The 20,613-nt window shown below is 37.5% G+C and overlaps 1 protein-coding gene across 6 annotated transcripts in view; it reads left to right on the top strand.

The window, feature by feature from the left end:
- Positions 1-20,613, top strand: part of tnika (TRAF2 and NCK interacting kinase a) — an 86,827-nt gene that overhangs the window by 31,983 nt on the left and 34,231 nt on the right. For all 6 annotated transcript variants that reach the window (XM_039675684.2, XM_039675681.2, XM_039675683.2 and 3 more), the window contains exons 3-4: positions 13,945-14,001; positions 16,240-16,365. In XM_039675684.2, coding sequence (XP_039531618.2) covers positions 13,945-14,001; positions 16,240-16,365 — 183 coding nt within the window. The remainder of the gene's footprint in view (positions 1-13,944; positions 14,002-16,239; positions 16,366-20,613) is intronic.

Genomic DNA, 20,613 nt, shown 5'->3' with positions numbered 1-20,613 from the left:
TTGTCACCACCTTGCACTTACCAGCCTGTAAAGGCCAGTTCACACCAAGAACTATTTTAGCATCCATACCAATTCATGATAATGTTGCGTTTATTATAAGTGTGTGTTTTGTCATCTGATGCTTTAAATGCTTAGGGTCTTTAAATCAGGAAGGATTGTGATTGGCTGTCAATGTTTTTAACTTTCATCAGCTGGAAAAAAAGCTCATTCTGAAAGTGATTCCAACAATATCGTGGATTCGTGGTTGTTATAGTGCTGTGGTGGACTTCCTTATTATTCTCAGTTATGATTATTTAAAATGTTATATAGCTATTGTTCTTGGGGAAAACAAGTTTGTATCAGACTAGAGTATAATGGTGCCGTGTGTTCGATTTCATGTGCAGCCAGCTAAGACAACCCAATAGAATTGTGTTTGTGTGAACCTTGTTTTTGGTCTTTCACTGTGGTGTTTTTTTTTTTTTTATCATATTAAATTTAGATTTCAAGCTCACAAATTTAATTTCTTTTTCCATGTTGGTGTTGGTTCACTGGCTGGAAAGGAAACCCTACTTTTTTGCTTTTTTTCTGTACTTGTTCTCTCCCACTCCTGGGGCAGAATGCCTCTGCTATGTAAATGTATTCCATCATTCCAGTGACCTCCCAGGACTGCCGAAGCATGTCATTGCTTTTCTCAGCCTGCCTCTCGCTCTCTCCCTCATCTGTCCGAACAGGCCACCTCTCCCCACCTGCAGACGTCATGTTGGTTATTTGACAGGCCTGCTGGCAGGGTGTTGCACAGGAACCTCATCTGCAGCCTGTCTTCCTCAGAGGCTTCTGACATGAGGTCCAGACACAAGAGCGCATAACTAAACAGTCACTGAGAGAAACCTTTCCCTCTGCAAGCGCATTCATTACATGCCAAGAAAGGATCACCCTGCTGTGGGCTTTTTGGTAGTACGGTCATGTCTTGCGTCTAAGGTTTGGGGTAATGGAGAAATCTGTGATGACGCCAAATTGGTCTTATCAGGAATTTCCTGTTCACCCGTCCCGTATGTTTTAAAAGTGAGTTGTTGTTGTGTGCACCCACATGGAATCTGCCCTGTGACTTCCACAGAATCTAAATACCTGCTCTGTAAGGGTGTGTACACGACAACGATGTGCTAAAAACAGATGACAATGATCTCCTTTCACTTGGATCTGCAAAAATTACTATAAAGGGTGTTTTATGCATGCCAAACCAGTAGTTGGCGATGTCATTGTCTAGAGCCTCCCCGCAAACATTTAATACGCATGCGCATGATGTCACCGTTTCACAAATTCACATTTTTGTTATTTACATGGAGTAAATACCGTTTTACAGTGTTTCACAGGGTTTCACAGTGTTTTGTTTTGTTGTCTGGTACTGACCCTGCTGGTATAGAGTACTGAAGGTGTTTCAGTTCCCAGGAGACCTTGAGTTCCCCCTGGATTAGCTGGGCTCTATGCTACCCTCTGACCAGAAAAGAGGATTAAATTAGAATCTAGCCACAATAAGTTAGTGTGTGTTTCAGATTTGCTCATTTTGCTCAAAAAAGCCATTATCAACAAAGCTGTTTAAGGAGGAGTAAGTTAGGTGAAATTATAGAATGAATAGTTTAATAATTAAATAATTAAAAGGTATTATTGGTGTAACCATATCGTTTATCAGACGGTTATTTTTTTTTTTTTGCAATATGTCAATTTAAAATAATTGAATGAACATTGTTGGTCTTAATATAGTAAACGATATTACAGTTACTCACCCTTTAGCCATGACTGTATTTATTGTACAAGAGTTTATTTTACAAAAGTAACATTTACTAACATAATTTGTTCCCTCTATTTACAGTGTGAGTGTTCTTTGGTTGTGCTTGTGTAGAATAAATACCAAAAACCTCATCTGAAGCACATTTGCTGGATGGGTGCAAATGAGCCTTCAACAGCCACTTAGGGGCCTTTCTGGGCTCTCCAGCTGCAGAAGGGCTCCAGATGACGACTGAGAAGCGGAGCCTTATTAGATCACTTGATATAACCTCCAACACTGCTTAAGAGGAAAAGAGGCATTTATGGGATTGCTTATAGGATGAGATCTCCTCCACACTATCTACCATTTCAGGGTCCTCTGGGTCTCTTATAAAGAAAGTGGGTTTGGTTATTTGTCCTAGTAGTTGTTCCAAGTCCGATCCGGCTGCTGTAAATGATGTCTTTGAGTGCATGTATGTCCCCGTGGATGTCCAGCAGTGTGCTAAGTGAAAAATGTTCAGCGTTCGTTTTGTGCTGCGGTGGATGAAAAATGGAGCGTCAAAAGTCCCCCAAGAAGCTGATCCTATTGTACTTACCGTCTTCTCTTGACATTTACATCACGTGACAAATAGCGCATGCAAAATTTTACACATCCGCCTTCAAAACAGCTGTCATAAGGAGTTGACCTTGTGTTTCATAATGAAAGTCAAAATGCATGATAAGAATAGTTTCATACCCTCACAGCCAACCAGTCATTAGCAGAAAATGGGGAGAGCAGTAAGTCAATACAAACATGACTATTGCCTTGGCAACCAGCTCCAACAAGTGGCTGGCATTTTGCTTATTTATTCCTGCCGAGAACCAATTGATTCTAGATTGCGTATTCAACCATATATATATATATATTCAACAATATATATATTAGTTAGTTTGTTAGTTCCAACTTCCAAAGTAGTTCCAAGTCCGTTTAATCACAGTTTGATATTAATGCGCTGTTTTCATTGAAGTGCACACACACAGAGAGGAGTTTATTCAAACAAATCTTATGCACTACTTTATCTCTCTGTGTGTCTGATTCAAAGTGGGCAGAATGCTAGAGCTAATGAGCCGTAACTGACAAGAAATAACCTTAGATGTTTTCCTTACAGTCAGTTGCATTGTAAACATCAATATTAACTGCTTAAGTTGCCAATTCTGGCAACTTAATTATCTAATCAACCAATCATTTGGCAGTTGCTTCAATGCGTTTAGGGGTGTGGTCAAGACAATCTCCTGAACTCCTGAATTTTTAGAATGGGAAAGAAAGGTGATTTTGACCGTGGCATGGTTGTTGGTGCCAGACGGGTCGGTCTGAGTATTTCACAATCTGCTTAGTTACTGGGATTTTCACGCACAACCATTTCTAGGGTTTACAAAGAATGGTGTGAAAAGGGAAAAACATCCAGTATGCGGAAGTCCTGTGGGTGAAAATGCCTTGTTGATGCTAGAGGTCAGATGAGAATGGGGTGACTGATTCAAGCTGATAGAAGAGCAACTTTGACTGAAATAACCACTCGTTACAACTGAGGTATGCAGCAAAGCATTTGTGAAGCCACAACACGCACAACCTTGAGGTGGATGGGCTTCAACAGCAGAAGACCCCACCGGGTACCATTAATCTAATCTCCACTACAAATAAGAAGAAAGCTAAGGGCTCACCAAAATTGGACAGTTGGAAGACTGGAAAAATGTTGCCTGGTGTGATGAGATGTCATTCAGTCATTCAGATGGTAGAGTCAAAATTTTGCGTAAACAGAATGAGAACATGAATCCATCATGCCTTTTTAACACTGTGCAGGCACACTTTAGGACCCTTAGTGCCAATCGGGCATAGTTTAAATGCCACGGCCTACCTGATCATTGTTTCTGACCATGTCCATCCCTTTATGGCCACCATTTACCCATCCTTTGATGGCTACTTCCAGCAGGATAATGCACCATGTCACAAAGCTCGAATCATTTCCAATTGGTTTCTTGAACATGACAATGAGTTCACTGTACTAAAATTGCCCCCTCAGTCACCAGATCTCAACCCAATAGAGCATCTTTGGGATGTGGTGGAACGGGAGCTTCGTGCCCTGTATGTGCATCCCACAAATCTCCATCAACTGCAAGATGCTATCCTATCAATATGGGCCAACATTTCTAAAGAATGCTTTCAGCACCTTGTTGAATTGTAGAATTAAGGCAGCTCTGAAGGCGAAAGGGGGTCAAACACAGTATTTGTGTACACACACACACATACACACAGTATAACTAGAAACTAGTGTTTGTTATTAAATTGTCATTGCCTTAGGTGTCAGCAGAGGTAATTTGAATGTAAGATAGTGGCAAATTAGCACAAGGATGTATTGGTTTTCATTCATGTCAAATGATATATTGCTTCTACTCTGACAAAGGAATAACAGCATGCTGAGAATCTTCTCAGTAGTGTAGAGCAAAGGGTAGAGAGGTGTGTGGGTGATGTGGCCATCCTTTTAACGCCGAAGCATCCATCACATAGGCATGATATATAAATCCCATTTCTATTGATCCAGTCTCGGGAGAGAGAGGGAGAAGGGTGTGGAGAATGGAAAGCCTTAGCTGACTGAAAGCGGAGGAGAAGATCCAAACAGATGATGAGTCAACAACCCAGAGAAAAGGGGACAGACAGTGACCCCACTGAGCAGCCATAAGCTGTTTACGCAGCAGTTTTAATTGCCTTTTCTCTTTTTAATTAAAGCTGTTCTGCAGAGAAAGTAGAGCTGGGAAAAGTGATTTATACTTCATTTGTGTCCAGCAGTTTTACATAATTGATTTGTTTATCCACCGCATTGTCTCTAGTTTGGTTTGATTATTTTAGTTTTTTTCTTTTAGGATTGTGAATTGTGGCCAGATAAAAAAAACAGCTTGTGTGTTTTGTATCTTTTGGCAGCACAATGCAGCGCCCAGCTTTAGGCCGCTGCATGTTGGTATGGAAACGGTCCATAAAATACCTGCCGCTTGACCTCAGGGCAGCTTTTAAGCCCTTTAGATGAATTTCCTTTGGTCTTGTTTTTGTTGTTGCAGAAAAACTGCCCTGAGGCCTTTTTGCTTTTCTGTCCGTTTTGGAAAAAAAAAAATTCTGGAAGAATGCATTAGATTGATCAAAAGGGACAGTAAAGACATTTAATGTTACCAAAGATTTCTGTTTGAAAAAAAAAAAACTGTTTACGCAAGAATCCTGAAAAAATCTCTGTATCCCACTTTCCATTTTAGATCAAGTTCAGCCTTGGTGAGCATTAGAGATGAAAAAACATTCAAATAAATCTATAAATTTTATCTATAAATAGCCCCTATTTATTTATGCATTTACCATTTATTCAGTAAGGTCATTCTGATTGTTGCCTGTAAGCTTCATTCAGTTATGAACCTGTTTTTTTAATCTTTGCAAATATGTGAATATGAATATGTGAATACAGTACAACATTTGTCCTCAGGAAGTGCAGTCCCTAACCTTAGCGCTCAAAGATTTTGGGTGTCCGGTCTTTTGATTGACGTCAAATGCCATGACTATTTCCCCCATGTGATGTGATTGGCTGTTCCTGACTGACAGGTTGTTTGTCAGTGACTTCCTGTAATGTGCAGTGTCACCAGGCGGATGCTCTTGCTCTGCCGGCCTCACTGTAATTACTTTGCATGCTTGACTGACTCTCTCCATTAACGCCAGAACACTCTCAGCACCCACTGAATTATTCCATCGATCCTCTTTTTGTTTTTGACTTCTCTTTTTTTAAAATTTCCCTTCTGTTTCAAACTGAACTGTCAGAATCGCAGCGGAATAAAGCCATTATTTTAAATGGGATTATTTGCAAACCCATTATTTACAGGGTGAGAGGGAATAATTTTCATGGTAACAGTGTTTACAGCTTTGTTTGACCTTCCTTTGAGACAAATAAGATAGTTATTTGTCAGAGGTTTTTGCCATTTGTTTTTTTACTATGTAGTCATTTCTATATAGTCAACAGCCTCATGACTTCGTTTACATTGTATAGGCCTATATATATATATATATATATATATATAGTATACACAGTGATGATCATGATATCATAATTAGATCCAAAGTAAACCACTCCAAACGTGAAAATGTCGTCTTGAGAGGGAAAATGCGTTTCAATCTCTCTTGCCCACTTAACTTTTTTCTTTTCTTAATTTCTTCATAATTAATTTGTAGGGAAGGAATGAGTAAATCTAGTATAACTAAATAGATAATATAGTGAATTAAGTCAAGTAAAAGTCAATAGTAAGTCAATAAATTCATAAGTAAATAAAGTAAACGAATTAATGAGACGACAAACTGAAAGTCATGATCTTTTTGCAATTTGTATTGATTGTGATTTGAGTCCAGTGTTGTTTTTCAGGGACGCTCTTCTCTGTATCGCATTGATTGCATCCCACCTGCCTGGTTCAGATTACACGATTCTAGCCCGATTTAGCCAATACGACACACCGCTTCATCCATTGTTTGTTTTCGTTCGTTTCCGGAAGTCACTCGCTAGTTTCGCCATCTCGATGACATCACGCACGCCGTTAAAGACTGCATGCGATGACTGGTCAGGAAGCAACGTGTCGTCTGACATGTTTCTTGTCCACGACACGACAAGATTTTAGGTGTCAAAATCGCGTAATCTGACGCAGACAAAAAAAAAAAGTAATCTGACCCTGGGTACTTCCTCGGTCTCAGACCCCATTATGACATCATCAGCCCATTGACTAGCTCTCGCTAAACACTTCGCATTTCTTAGACCATAATAGCAGGGGTTAGGATGAAATAACCATGCATTGCCTTGGATATGAAAAATCAGACACAGCCACTGGCTCTAATCCATGTCATGTAATCTTGCATATTGTCCTGGCCAGTCACGTCCCTGTGCTTTATCTGTCCGTGCGCTGCGCTGATGTGGGCTGGCAGAACAGGGTCTAGCTGCATTGCTGTTTGCTGTACTGATTTCTGTTCGAGATGTACAGAGACGGGCTGATTGTGACCTTGTAACACTGTCACTCCTCGCCGAGATGTTAGTGTGGCCTGCAGGTCAGTCATTTCCATCTACCCTGCTGCTCTTTTCTCTGGCGTTTCTTTCCATTTCACCGTCGCTCCCTCGCTGTGGCTCTGCTTTTTGCACTCTCCTGGGAAACGAAGTAACCCATATTAGCAGCCAATAGTGTTCACACTATGCAGAGATGTACATTACGCACATTTCAGCTCCATGTAGGTCACTGGGGATGGATATGGTGCTGGAATGAATTGCACTGAGGAAATGTTTCAGAGCCTCTAAGTATTGTGCATTATTAATTGTGTTTGGGAATTTTGAGTTTTGTTTTTCACTATATTGTCCTTGCACAATTTCGCTTGTCAGTGCTTGCTTGTTACAATATTCCCACAAGACATGAATTTGAGCTTTGAATGAATTTTCAAGGCTGCCTTTATATTCAAAACCATTTTTTCATTTGGGAGTTGAAGGGGATTAATAAGCTGTCCAGTATGGCAAAACTGAGGATGCTCTTTGAAGAGAATTTGATTTGCTGTCCTCTTTGTCTTTTTCTCTTCTGAGGACTTTAGATTGTTTGCATCTGAGGAGTCAAACAGTGGTTGGAGCAGCACAGAAACTTAATTTAAAAAAGCATAAATGTGTCCTACTCGAATCTAAATGGAGAGATATGGATTTGAACTCAGCAGCTCAAACACACTCCCTTCAATTGCCCAGTAGATTTAGCAGAAATCTGGTACTGTAAGATGCTTTACTTCTCTAAGAGGAGATGTGCTGAGAACTTTACTTAATCTTGCATAGAAAAAGCGGGTAAAGTAACCATTTGACTGAATGGTAAACAAAACATTATCAGTCTTTTCAGTTTCCTCCAGCAGTGACTTGGATGACAATATTTAATCTAACCATCGGTGAGTCTATCAAAGTGTCTGCAAACTCTCCGAACCTTAATTTAGCTCAGAGCTAAGTAACTGTGCCAACTGGCCAGCAGGGCAGCATTCCATGAGCTGTGTTTATCAGCTTAGATGAGCGAAAGAGGAGCAATCAGCAGTTCTTATCCTCCGGTGGACTGCACTGCTTACTGTAATTGTTGCTAGGCTACTGTATGGGGAGCCGCTTGCATTTTAATGGTCCTCAATGGGCTTTGTAATTGAATTGCTATGCAGAAGAGAGATAGACCCACTGATTACAGGCTGATTGCATGCTGGGAGAAAAAAAAAAAACGTTGTTCAATTATTCGCCATGGCTTTATTTCTTGGCACTCTTGGATGATGGTCGGATCCCAGAAGGGGCTGTTTGAGGGTGGCGGAAAAGTGATTCCCAGCGTTCATTAGCTTTTCGAGTGAATGTCGATAGACTTTTCAGCTTGTTTAGGTTTGATTCTTGAGCAATAATTGGAGACTTTTTTTTTCTCTGCTAAAGTGTCTTTTTTTTATACTGACATGTAGATTGAATTATGATCAGCAGCTGGTGCTGAAGTGTTTACTGCTTTTGTGTTTGTTGAAGTGTTTGTTTCGCTTTTCTTTGTCATTATTAGTGTTTCCTGACTCCTATAGAGACTTAAGTTAACTCACTCCACATGTAAATAAATATAGAAACAAATGTCACACTGTGGTCTTTCATTAGTTTTGTAATTTTACAGTTGTACTCCTATATAAAAATAAATAAATAAATAGTATATTGCAGTTTAATGATATTACAAAAGTATTCTTATTTGGTTTAACATATTTAATAATAGTAATAATCACTTAGATTATGGTCTAATTCTCATTAACTAACTGTGACTTTTTCCTTAATAAACTCCTAAATACTATTTATTATTAATTGTTAGTAAGGTAGTTAAGTTTAGGTATTGGGTCATGCAGGCATTAAGGCATTAATATATGGTTTAAAAGTAAAACAGCCAATATCATAGGAATATGCATGCTAATAAGCAACTTTATATATATATATATATATATATATATATATATTATGGCTGTGCAAAAATTAATTGTGATTAATCGCATCCAAAATAAAAGTCTGTGTTTACATAATATATTTGTGTGCGCTGTATATAATTATTTTGTATATATAAATATCTATGCATGCATGTATATATTTAAGAATTATTTGCGCTTAAATTCTGTATATATATATAAATACAAACTCTAAATTATATAAATATAAATATTTTATAAATGAATAACACGTTTTCTTAAATATATACATGCATGTGTGTGTATTAATATATACAAAATAATTATATACAGCACACACAAATATATTATGTAAACACAGACTTTTATTTTGGATGCGATTAATCGCAATTAATTTTTGCACAGCCCTAATATATATATATATATATATATATATATATATATATATATATATATATATATAAAAAAATAAATTGCACAATCTTCAAATTGCAATTACACTTATCAGAAGAATCAACAATCTGATTTGGGGGAGAAAAATCATGCAGTCCTGTGAACATGGTCAGTTTATTACATTTTTGTTACCCAGTCAGTCTAGCCACATTCAAAGCGTCCAAACTGAATTTGAAATCTGAATTTAAATGTTGTATATGATGGCATGCACAAACCACTGAAACACTGGCATTTTTTTCACCTCTCATTTGCATAACATTGATCATTTCTCAACGCTTATTGCTTGTTCTACTTCGCCATCGATCCCACAAGTCCCTTGGTGCTCAACTCCCATAGAGAATGAATTAGAATATCCCACTCGGCTCTGCTCACTCCTCACAGTGTATGGTAAACCAAAAGTCTTTGGATATGGTGCAACTTTCCTCTCATCTGTGTGTAGCTAAGAATGTTTTCGCTTGCTTTCCTCATCCCTTATGTGGCCCTTTATACCTCGTGGAGTGATTTGCTGATCAGCTGCTATAAAATGACAGATTGGAGCGGGCTGGTGTGCACATGTTTTCCCTGCTCAGCAGCACTGCTGCAAACACAGAATAAGCTTGACTGTTTAAATACTCAATATTAGCTAAATATAGCCATGCAGCTCAATTTTCCAATTGTAGATCTGTTCTTAGTATCTACCAAATATATTTTAGTCTGTGCTTGCCTGAGAGGGCAAAAGTTTGCACTGCTGCGATTTGGTGGTGGCAGCTATCCAAGGCCAGTCGAAAGAGCACTCAAAGAGTCAATTTAGTCTTATCAGGAATGCTCACCTTGCACTGCGCCTCTGCAGCCATGCAGAGAAGCCACTAGCGAATTGGTTTCAGTGGGAATGGAGTGAGGAGAGACTTGCACTTCTCTCCTGCATCTCAAACAGTTGGGCTATCTCATTAAACCCAGTTGTTTCTCTGACACTGCGGGCGATTCCTGTCATCTCACCCCTGGAGCCCTTTGTCTGTAGTCCTTTTGCTAGCTCAAACCTGTAATGCTGGAGTAAGGCTGAGACGCTGTCGAACGGCAACATTCATCTGCAGATGGCTTCGTTTGCGCTGTAGGCAAATTGCAATTGTCTGTCACTGAAACTGCAAAAAACGAACTTTTATGGCAGCCTCATGATGATATTTATTAACTGGTCTCTGTTGCTAATTTGGGCAATACTAGGAGATTAAATGTTCAATTAAAGTGCCTTTATTTGTATCATCTCTATTTGTATGCATTTTTCATAATTTTAGCCACAGTGATTTAATTATGCTTTTGCTATTATAATTTTTATTTACATTTCTTAATTTTAATGAATTATTTAAAGTTTAATAATATAATATCATATTATATATTTTTTTAATATATATCATTTATATACATTTTTTTATATAATTTCAGGCATTTCTCCTTACCCTGCCAATGTTTTCACTGGCCCAATGCTTTTGTTGTTGAATTGATTTATATTTGTATTGACTATTTTTTTGTTTATTATTTAGTTGTTGTTTTCTTATTCTATCGTTATTTTACCACTTATTTTTATTGGATGTCTGTTAAATGTACTATTTATACCTGTATAGTGTTTGTTATAGACCATTTTGCAAGACGTAAACAACATTGGTCCAGAAACACTTCCTGTTTCAGTTTGTAACTGTTTTCTTCATTTCACATGTAAAGAAAACTAAATTAAATTTTTGATTCAGTTTTACATGTTCTGTTGGTTGTATTATATCCCAGCTTTTATGTAGTGTTAAAAAACTGAAACAGGAAGTGCTTCTGGACCATTGTTTACATCAAAATGGTCTATACAACTATCTATTTTTTTTTTTACTGTAAATATTTCAAATACAATTTATTTTCATCATATGTTATCTTTACTAGAATTTTAGCACAAAAAAGATATAGGACAGTCATAAATTCATAAACATTCGCTAAAAAATAATGGCAAATAAGTCATGACATTTGTATTTTTATACATATTATATCAAACCTGTCTCTGTTTTTGCAATTTTTACACAACCTCATTTTTGCAAATAATTTTACCTAGCTGGCAAGGAGAATTGAAACCAAAAAGGACAAAGAGGAGGAATGCAAGTCGCGCATCAAGCAGGGTCTGTAAACAGTAAACACCCACTAACATGTTTGTTATGGGAGCTATTCATGTACTCAGTAAGTCTATGAAGGAAATGCTAGCCCTGCCTTTCTCTGGTAACTTTCACACGGATGCAATTGATGCAACATACTTTTTTTTTTTTTTTTTTTTTGCTGTCAGGGATGCCATCTGAATTTACCTTAAAGTACTGTGGTGGTGCCATGATTCAGTGATGGTAATGCCATGGCACATTGATACCCTGTTTCAGAGATCTGAATAATTATTACATTCATATATTCCATGTTTTTTTCTTTTGCTTTTGAAATTTGTGGCCTTTAATTTCATGAGTAGGATTGGAGGAAGCGGACCCATGTGTTACGGAACGAGTGCTATTCATCCTCATCCTTCCCCTTTCATTCCTGCTCTGTTTACTCTGGCAGAGAGCGAGCGATCCTATTATTATTCCTGTTTGTAACCTAGTGTTGAGCGATGCCATTAGGAGTCAGAGCGCTAGAAATATACTCGAGTATACAGCATTTATAAGATACGTTTTTAAATCCAATAATCCTCATTCATGAGGGCTGTTACTGCAGATCTAGGTCACAAAGACCAATGGCTGAATGGAATTGTGATTTATGAAAGCACTGACTTCATGAAGCTCACATATAATGCAATGCAGTGCAATACAGTGTCTATAAAGTGAGAAAATTATGCATTAATTAATATTATGTAGATTTATTATTATTATTAGAAACCAGTTCTTTCAAGGTCAAGAGTATCTTTTAGTTGTAGACGGTCTGTTCTTGAGATTTTGGATTGAAATCAATGGCTGAACACCTGCTGATGGTAAAATAACTCCATGTTCAATTTGGAAGAAAAGAGGATTGGATTTTTCTTTTGAATGACAGCTGAATTTATTCAATGAGGCTTTGAAAAGCAGCACTGTCTGGCTAAAGCTACAGTTATTGTGCTGTGGTAAGGGACTGTGCTTGAGTTGAATTTCTGACCATTAATGGGGTGTCTAAGGTGGTCTTGTCATTTGCCTGGCAATCTCTCTTTTGGGCTTTACAAATAGTCAAGGACATTTATCTTGTTGCATTGAATCCTGCATCTCAGGGTGAGCATTTCTACAGAGGCAATTTTGATTTCCTTTCCTTCTGACATTTAACTGTCAATATATCTTTCTTCATCTTTGGTATCTCTGTTTACTTCCCCTAGTGCTTTGCTGTCTGTATCCCTCTGTTTATCTGGTGTCTGAAGGAAAGTGGGATTGGGGAAGGGTGTTGCTAAGTGTCAAGGAGGATGAGGCAGATAATTGAGGCAACATGAGTTCAGGCATTTTGTTAAAAGCAGGACCAAAACTAACATAGACGTTCAGGTGGACAAATTGTGCAGCTTAACATTGTTTGACAACGGCAATGTCCAGTGGTGCAAACTACTCGGATGTTTGTTTTGACATTATTTTGAATTGAAAATATAGGCTATCATTGATGTGATTCATTTTAGTTTGCACCTAAAATTAATTCTACCCAATCGATCTCAGTGTGATCGATTAGTTGTGAATGTTGACTTGAAAGGAGGACTAATGTTAATAAGCAAAGGGGGGGATATGGACCTGATGAGGATGAAGACATGCCACATGTTCCTGCATAAGGAAAGCCACTGCATGCCCTTTTCTCTGTAAAACAAATACTGGTTAACAGTGTTGGGAAAGTTCACTTTCTACATGAACTAGTTCAAAGTTCAGTTCACACATTTTAAAATGAACTAGTTCAGTTCATAGTTCAGTCTTCAAAAAATGAACTAGTTCATTTATAGTTATTTTTTTCCGTATGTTGTGAGCTTTTTTTTTTATTATTGCCGTAGTAAAATAATTATCTTATTTTACTGTATTTTAATCAAATAAATTCAGACTTTGAGTCTAATTTCCAAAATATGCAAAAATGGCCAACTGAACTTTTGAACTCTATTGCACCTTGTACTAATGTTTATAGTTAAGCTGAAAAACAGCATGGATATCAAGTCGGTCCTTTCACTATTAAAGACTTAACATGCCTTAAAGTCTTTGTGTTTAAAATGGAAGTACTGTATTTATCAGTACCTTTAAATAGACCGAAATTACATAATTATGGTATGAGGTGTGCATGAAGGTCCAACTATTTAAAAAAAAAATTTTTTTTTTTCCAGATTTGGTGCTTAAAGAACAAGATTAATAGATGATAAAATATTTTTAACAAAACAAACATGCTCATTGAGTTTTATTTTTTTGACCAGAGTAATCAAGGTTTATGTGTAAATGTACTTAATGTTAACAAAGCCTCTCCTTTGCAGTAATTCATTGCCAATTATGGAACAATAGTTTTTTGTGACGTGTTTTCTCGGGGTGTATTTGTTTGGATAAACACAAAATGCTGGAATTGTGACAACAGCCTTATTTTAGTATCTCATGACTTTTTGCCTATATTCCAGCATGGGTTGAAATTATTGCTTGTTTCTTATTTCCAGAGTTGGAATATTTGATGCTATACCATAAATATATTAAATTAATATTTAGGTTTTTTTGTTTTGTTTTGGGGGTTTTTTTCACAGGCAAAATGAAGTCACAACAATTTCCAAGTTTTGAACCTTTTCCCCCCAAATGTCTTGAATCTAACGACAAGCAATGTTTGTTTCTCTTCAGGGCCGACATGTCAAAACGGGTCAACTGGCTGCTATCAAGTGCATGGATGTCACAGGGGTGAGTTTATTTTCATTGTTCTTTCCATCTTGACCTCTTATTATACTCTGAAGCTGTTGAGGTCTTTCACAGACAAGATGTCAAAACCTTGAGTGAGTCCTCGGCTAAGATCCGCAGGTTTATTTCAGGCTTAGTTGGTTTTATTTTTTAACGTTTTATTAAATCCAGATATCCTCTATAGGCTTGGTTTTCACCTCATTAGTTCTCTGGATGCTCAGGTAGACGTCGTCTTAATTACCTTTTAGCATCCAACTTTATAATAAGGCATCTTTACACAGCTGAATAAAGGCTGCTCTAAAGCAGCTATGTGTCTGCTCGGAATTCTGTGTAAAGAGACGCAATAAAAGCAGACTTAAAATATAACTGAGGTGTCTGACCCACCTCAGCCCCTAACATCAAAGGCGACTCTGATACTGGTTGGGTTCACGATGAACAAGAACTTGTGCCGCTCTAAACTGTCATTGTCATGGCAACCAAAAGCATGCCTGTCGCGAGAATCAAGAAGCGGGAGACAAAACATAGAGGCCTAGTTCCTTTATGTTTTAGCCAAATTAAAGGCTCACCCCCAAATCATTCTTGTCGGTTATTGGCTGGAACACTATTTCGTGGTCCAGGTTGGACCAGTTGTTTTTTTTTTTTTTTTTGCTGTTTGTGGAGCCTGGGCTGTCTACAGAGACTGCGTTTTTTTTCAGCTAGCAGATAGTAAGGAGATGTTTACTGTATGTGGCTAACACTACAGGCGAGTAGAACAGATATTATTAATGCAACGCCTTGCATCGCACTTTGTCCTAAACCATTCTTATAACTGTTCACATTTTATAAATAATAAATCGTTTTTATAGCTGGTGTTTCTCAGTACTCTGTGTTTACCTGAACTATTACTGACCAGATCTTGTAGGAAGAGTTGGAAGACTACATAACTACAATAATGCCATATTTCTTCAATGGGGAGGGGCGATAATGACCTACATTCATAAAAATATTCCATTATTTGAAATAAACTGTCTTTATGTTGGTTCTTCTACATTAATTTGGATATTAACTGTTAAATGAATACATTATAAAATATAGAAACTAAATGTATACACAAAATACACAGTGTTTTTAATTGCGATTAATCAAGTAAAAAATGTTTTTATTAAGACAGCACATATATGGAAATGTGGTCATGGGTCATGTATGGCATTCAATTTAATTTGAAGATACCTGCAGAAATCCTGCCTGTATTAAATTAAAGATAAAATATAAACATTGAAAAAATATGAACATTGAATGGAACTGTAGCTCCTATAATTCATTTTAACAGGCATAATTAGGCTAGGTGTGAAAATAACTTAAGAAAATATTTATTTTCTAAGCCAAATAATTTTATTCAAATTGTTTTGGTTTCTCTGCCATATATATATATATATATATATACATACACATAAAATGCTATGAAAAAACAGGTATCGACAAGTACTAAAAATAAAAGTGTTGGTATCTGACTCTTTCTGGAAAGTGGTATCGATTTAAATGATACAAGTGAGTTTAGGCATCATAACATGCACTGTGTAAGAAATTGATATTCATTTTGAGTTTTGCTAAAGATTACATTTAACAGTGTTATTAAATTAATGTTTTAGAATGCATTACATGGCGGTAAAGGTAAATTTAAAACAGGAAATAAACATGAACAATTACATTTCTAACATCTACTGTACAATAACAATTAATTAAATCTCCAATTTCAGGCAATAAATATGGTACAGAGATGGTATCATGCATCTATAATAAATAATTGGTTTGAAATAGTTTTTTGTTGTGCAATCTCCGATAAAACAATTCACAATCTTAGAGAACTCACGGAAATTCATTAGCCGAGTTGAAACCCCATCACCATTAGGATGGGTTGTTCCTGTAAATTACTGTTTGACCTATAATGAATGAGAGAGCAGATGAAGAGTTGTCATTAGCTCAAATATGGGGCATCCAGCCTGTTCTTAAGAGATCATTGAGTTGAGGGTCCTGAGGGGATTCTAGAGGGACACTCCAGTCAAGATGTAATTCTTTGAGTCAAGAGCTAATCCTGTGCTCTCTCCCCTCCTTCCCCCACTACTTCATGTAAAAGCACCTGCATCTGTAAGTGGGCCATCAGACCTTATTTTAGGTCACTAGAGTGATCCCACCGGCCCCAATCTTTACTAGAGAGTGGAATGTGAGCTATCCCATGATCCCCTGCTGCATGTGTCTTGACAGGAGGAAGAGGAGGAGATCAAAGCTGAGATCAACATGCTGAAGAAATACTCTCACCACAGGAACATCGCCACCTACTATGGTGCCTTCATTAAAAAGAACCCTCCCGGTGTGGACGACCAGCTGTGGGTGAGTACCGTGCCCCACTGTGCCAGTGGAAATAGACAGTGTGTGTCCATCTGTGCTTCACACACACTGCCCTGTGTATACGTGGTCTTTTTTAGACCCATGGGGAAGTGTATGATAAATGGGCCCTGAGTGAACAGTGATGAACAGGAATCAAAGCACCGTTGTCTCGGCTACAGACTTGTTGTCATGGAGAGTTAATGGTGCTCTCTGCTGGGAAGAGTTAAGGTTGTAACTTTGTAAAGGCTGTAAAAGCGTTTTATTAGAAGTATTTCAATAACAGAATGTCTCTTGATTTTTTTTTTTTTTTTTTTTTTTTTTTTTTGTTTGTAGTAATCACAGAGTTTCATCACAGTTGTGTAGAGCGTACCTAATGGTAATGGTCGACCATTGCAGGTTTCTATTTAGTTTGAATTTATAAAATAATTGATATGAATACACATATTTAAAATAATGTATGCATACATATTTTATTTACTGTAGTAAAATGATTTAACTTGCATTTTTAACAAATGTAATTGAGAAAAGTTTTTTATTATTAATCCCCCCCCCCCCTTAACAGCATTAAATGAAAGTTTTTAAAACTTATTTTGTGTTAATTAGCATCTTAGTCATAATTTTGTTGCACATAAACAAGACACATAATTTAGCCTATAGCCCAATTTTTCAAATATTGTTTTCCATTGTAATGGGTCAAGAATCACTGCTATAAATAATTCAATTAAATGTTGCAAATGAGACAAAAACTGTTGCAAATGAGACAAAAAAACAAGCAAACACAAAAAACGCTTATTTCATCCAGATTTATCTCAGTATTAAGGTCAGAGAGGCTGTCTTTGTGTCTGCTGTCTAGACTTATTCTTTCAGTCTATCTCCTACTTTATTTCTTCTGCCCATATTTTCCTTTCCTACCAACTTTTCCCCCCTCTCTGTCTTCAACCACATCCCTTCTCGAAAGACAGGACAGGTCTGATTGTGGCAGGGTAAATTGTGTTATTTATCAGGAACACACAGGGGCACGCAGATGGAACTCTCCACCAATAAAGATAGACATCGCAGGAAATGAAGAGCATTTGTGACGCATCTCAGTGTCGAGTGGCAGCTCTTGAATAGGCAGACCTTTCAGATGAAGGGTGACATTCCCATTGCTGTAAGACTCGAGGGCCACAAACCCCTTCATTATTCCCTTTGACCTGCCAATCAAAATCAGAAAGACAGAGACTGGGAAAGAAGCTCTAGGCATGAGCAAGTGACTGAAACCCACATTCATTTTTGGTCCTGCATGTCAGGTAGTTGGCATGCATGTTTTTGGCGCTCTGAGTTTCAGCGCTGCTCTTGCATAAATACTTTCTAATTTACGATTGCTCGCACCGACTTGGCCTTAAAAGCAGTTAGCGCTATGAACTCTGAAGGAGTAATTTATAGGCATCAAGCTTAATTCAGTTTTGTCCAAGTGCACAAAGATTAGTTTGCAGCACATTGCACATTCTATTGAGACTGATGAAGAGGACATTTTCAAAAGGCCATACTATAGTAGCATACTTCCATAGTAGGAAAAAAATACTATGGAAGTCAATGAGACCAGAAATTGTCTGGTTACTGATATTCTTCTAAATATATAAAAAAAAAATCGTCTGAATACATTCGAAAACGGAAAAATCCAACTGTTTAACTCTGGGGGAGTTGTAAAATGAGCCTATTTCAAAAAAAAAAAAAAAAAAAGAGTATCCCTTTAAGATTTTCAGGAAGGAAAAAAAAATTCACTCCCCCTTCCAATCTTTGAGGATACCGGGTGTCAGATTTGCACAATCCATACACACACAACGCTTTGGCATGTTTCCCTCGCTCAAGCTTTCCAGACCTCCCATGCCTAGTTACGGTCGCTAAGACATGATTGGCTAGTGGCGGTTTTCGGGCGTGGCTTAGCGAAGGGTCAATTAAACAAGATAATTAAATGTTTATAGTCTGGAGAACCATGTCGCTGTGAATATGCCTACACATCAAACAGTCCGTATGCACACTTCTCTTTTTAGTAGGACATGCATTTGTGCTGTATCACTAGTGGCTACGATTGAGTCTGAGAAAATAAGTCTGTGTCTTAAAATAGAGAAGCACCGTCACCCAAAACGTGGCCTCATCAGCAGTGCTTAATGATCTCATTCTTCCTCATTTATGACATCCCAGACAGAAAAACAACAAGTTTCTTATGCTTCAGTATTAAAGAGGTCAAGCAGCACATGATGTGTCTTTATTTGTGTTGATATGGTTTTGTATGCCATAAGTGGATTATGATTTGCTCCGAACTCAAGATTACTGAGCTTAACTTCAAATGTCCATGCACAGTGGATTTATCCTTGATTGAACTTCCCAATTCTTAATGCGTACTGGTCTCAGAAGCAAATGTTTAGTTTCAGAGAAATGTATAATGTAAAGTGTTTCCTTATTTAACTGGAGGCCGTTTCCAGAGGCAGCCAGCTTGAGTGGCTGTTGTGTGGTTGAGCACACATCTCTAGCATGGAGTATTTGAACCCGAGGGCTGTGCTCAAAGGCTTGTGACTAGACAGGACACTCTCCGCTGAAGTGCGATTAGAAGAGCTAGAAGCACAAGTCATTTCCAATTACAACAGAATAAGGCTAAATCCGAGGGTCTGCTACATCTTGCAGCAATTTCCATATCCACAATTGGTGTATTGTGTACATTTGGTGTTGAGTAACAAACAAAGCTGCAAACTGGCATTTTAGAATTATTTGCTTTTGAAATATTGTTGCTGTTGCAGTAACTAGCTATTTTGTTGCAAGTAGCCTTGTAGCATTGTTTGATAGTTATCTACCGACTGTAGCTCAACTGTATTTTAACGATTTATGAGTTGCTTAGCTAGTTTCATAATAGATTGAATAGTTTTTTTTTTTTTAAACACATTTTTTGTTAATCAACACCCAGGTACGCAATGGCCCAGCCTATCTAGTTTGCTGTATTTTTATTTTAATTTGCATCAAACTAAATATAGCTTGTACTCAGAGTAAATTCCATTAGTTAGGCGTTTAAATGTGTGTGGGTCACAATGTTTCTCAAAACAAATTTTCATAGATTTCTGTACTTGAACGGTGGATTGTGGTTGTTATTTGACAGTTGCCCTTTTCATGAGAACAAATCCTCTGTAAGAGTTCATTGCATCCACCAGGGAAAACAAACGGACAAAGATTAATGGGCAGTGATTAACTAACATGCCCCTGTAATATTGGCTCATTCGTATTACAGCATTATCAACTTTAGCATCTGTGGATTTACAAATCATCATGACTGCTGAAAAAAGAGATGAACTTTTGTTTCAATTAAATTTCCAAGGACGTTTCAGAAGCTCAAATTGGATGTGGCAGTCACTCGGGTGTTCTTCGGTTCTTTCTCTTCATCTCATCATCATTCCGTGGTGTAAATTTCTCCTTTTTAGTTTTAAAACCGAGACACCAGGCTTTCTAGGGAGCCTCAAGATATACTCAACATGTAAACTCAATTTCTTTAATATGTCCCCATTTCAACAGTCATTTTCATGTTTCCCTCAATTTTCAAGCAGAAGCGTGACAAATCTTGCTTTATAACTCCGGGCAATTCTTACCTCCAAATATATATAAAATCATTTCAATTTTAGTTCTCCTCTTTTTATGTGTACATCTAAACACTGCTTTTTGTTTTGTTGTTTTGTGTGGTCAGAAAAGACATGCACTTCTAGATTTAAGTGTGATTTCACATCAGACATAAAAGTGAATGTCCCGGCTGATCCAGCAAGTTTCGTTCTTGCAGCCAAATTTGGACCTGAATGATGCCTCCTTTTTAACACTGCACATAACTGGGTCTGAGAGACACGGGACATTAGGAGAGGAAAGGATCAGATCTTCTGCGCATGACGATGGTGACAGGCATATCCTCCTGTCTGCTACATTTATCCCAGCATCCACATGCATATTAATGGACGGCTTTCTCTCTCTCTGTCTCTACTTCCGCCTCTGCCTGCGGTTGAGCAGTGCTCAAAGATTTATGCCCTCCATTTGAATGTCCCTACTTGGGTGTTTGTGTTGAATGCTGCAATATTTATCATGTTATTTTAATGATCTGAGGGACTTTCCTCTCTAAATATATTATTAATATATAATAAAATCCACCCAGAGGGTCGTGAAACCGTCTGATTAAAGTCCCCATGAAATCAAAATTGACCATACTTACTTTGTTTGCCTAAATGGTGAACAATTCATACA

This window comes from Pimephales promelas, chromosome 5, assembly GCF_988280905.1.
Source record: "Pimephales promelas chromosome 5, fPimPro1.hap1.1, whole genome shotgun sequence".
NCBI classification, from domain to species: Eukaryota; Metazoa; Chordata; class Actinopteri; order Cypriniformes; family Leuciscidae; genus Pimephales; species Pimephales promelas.
This window is presented reverse-complemented; position numbering and strand designations above follow the sequence as displayed.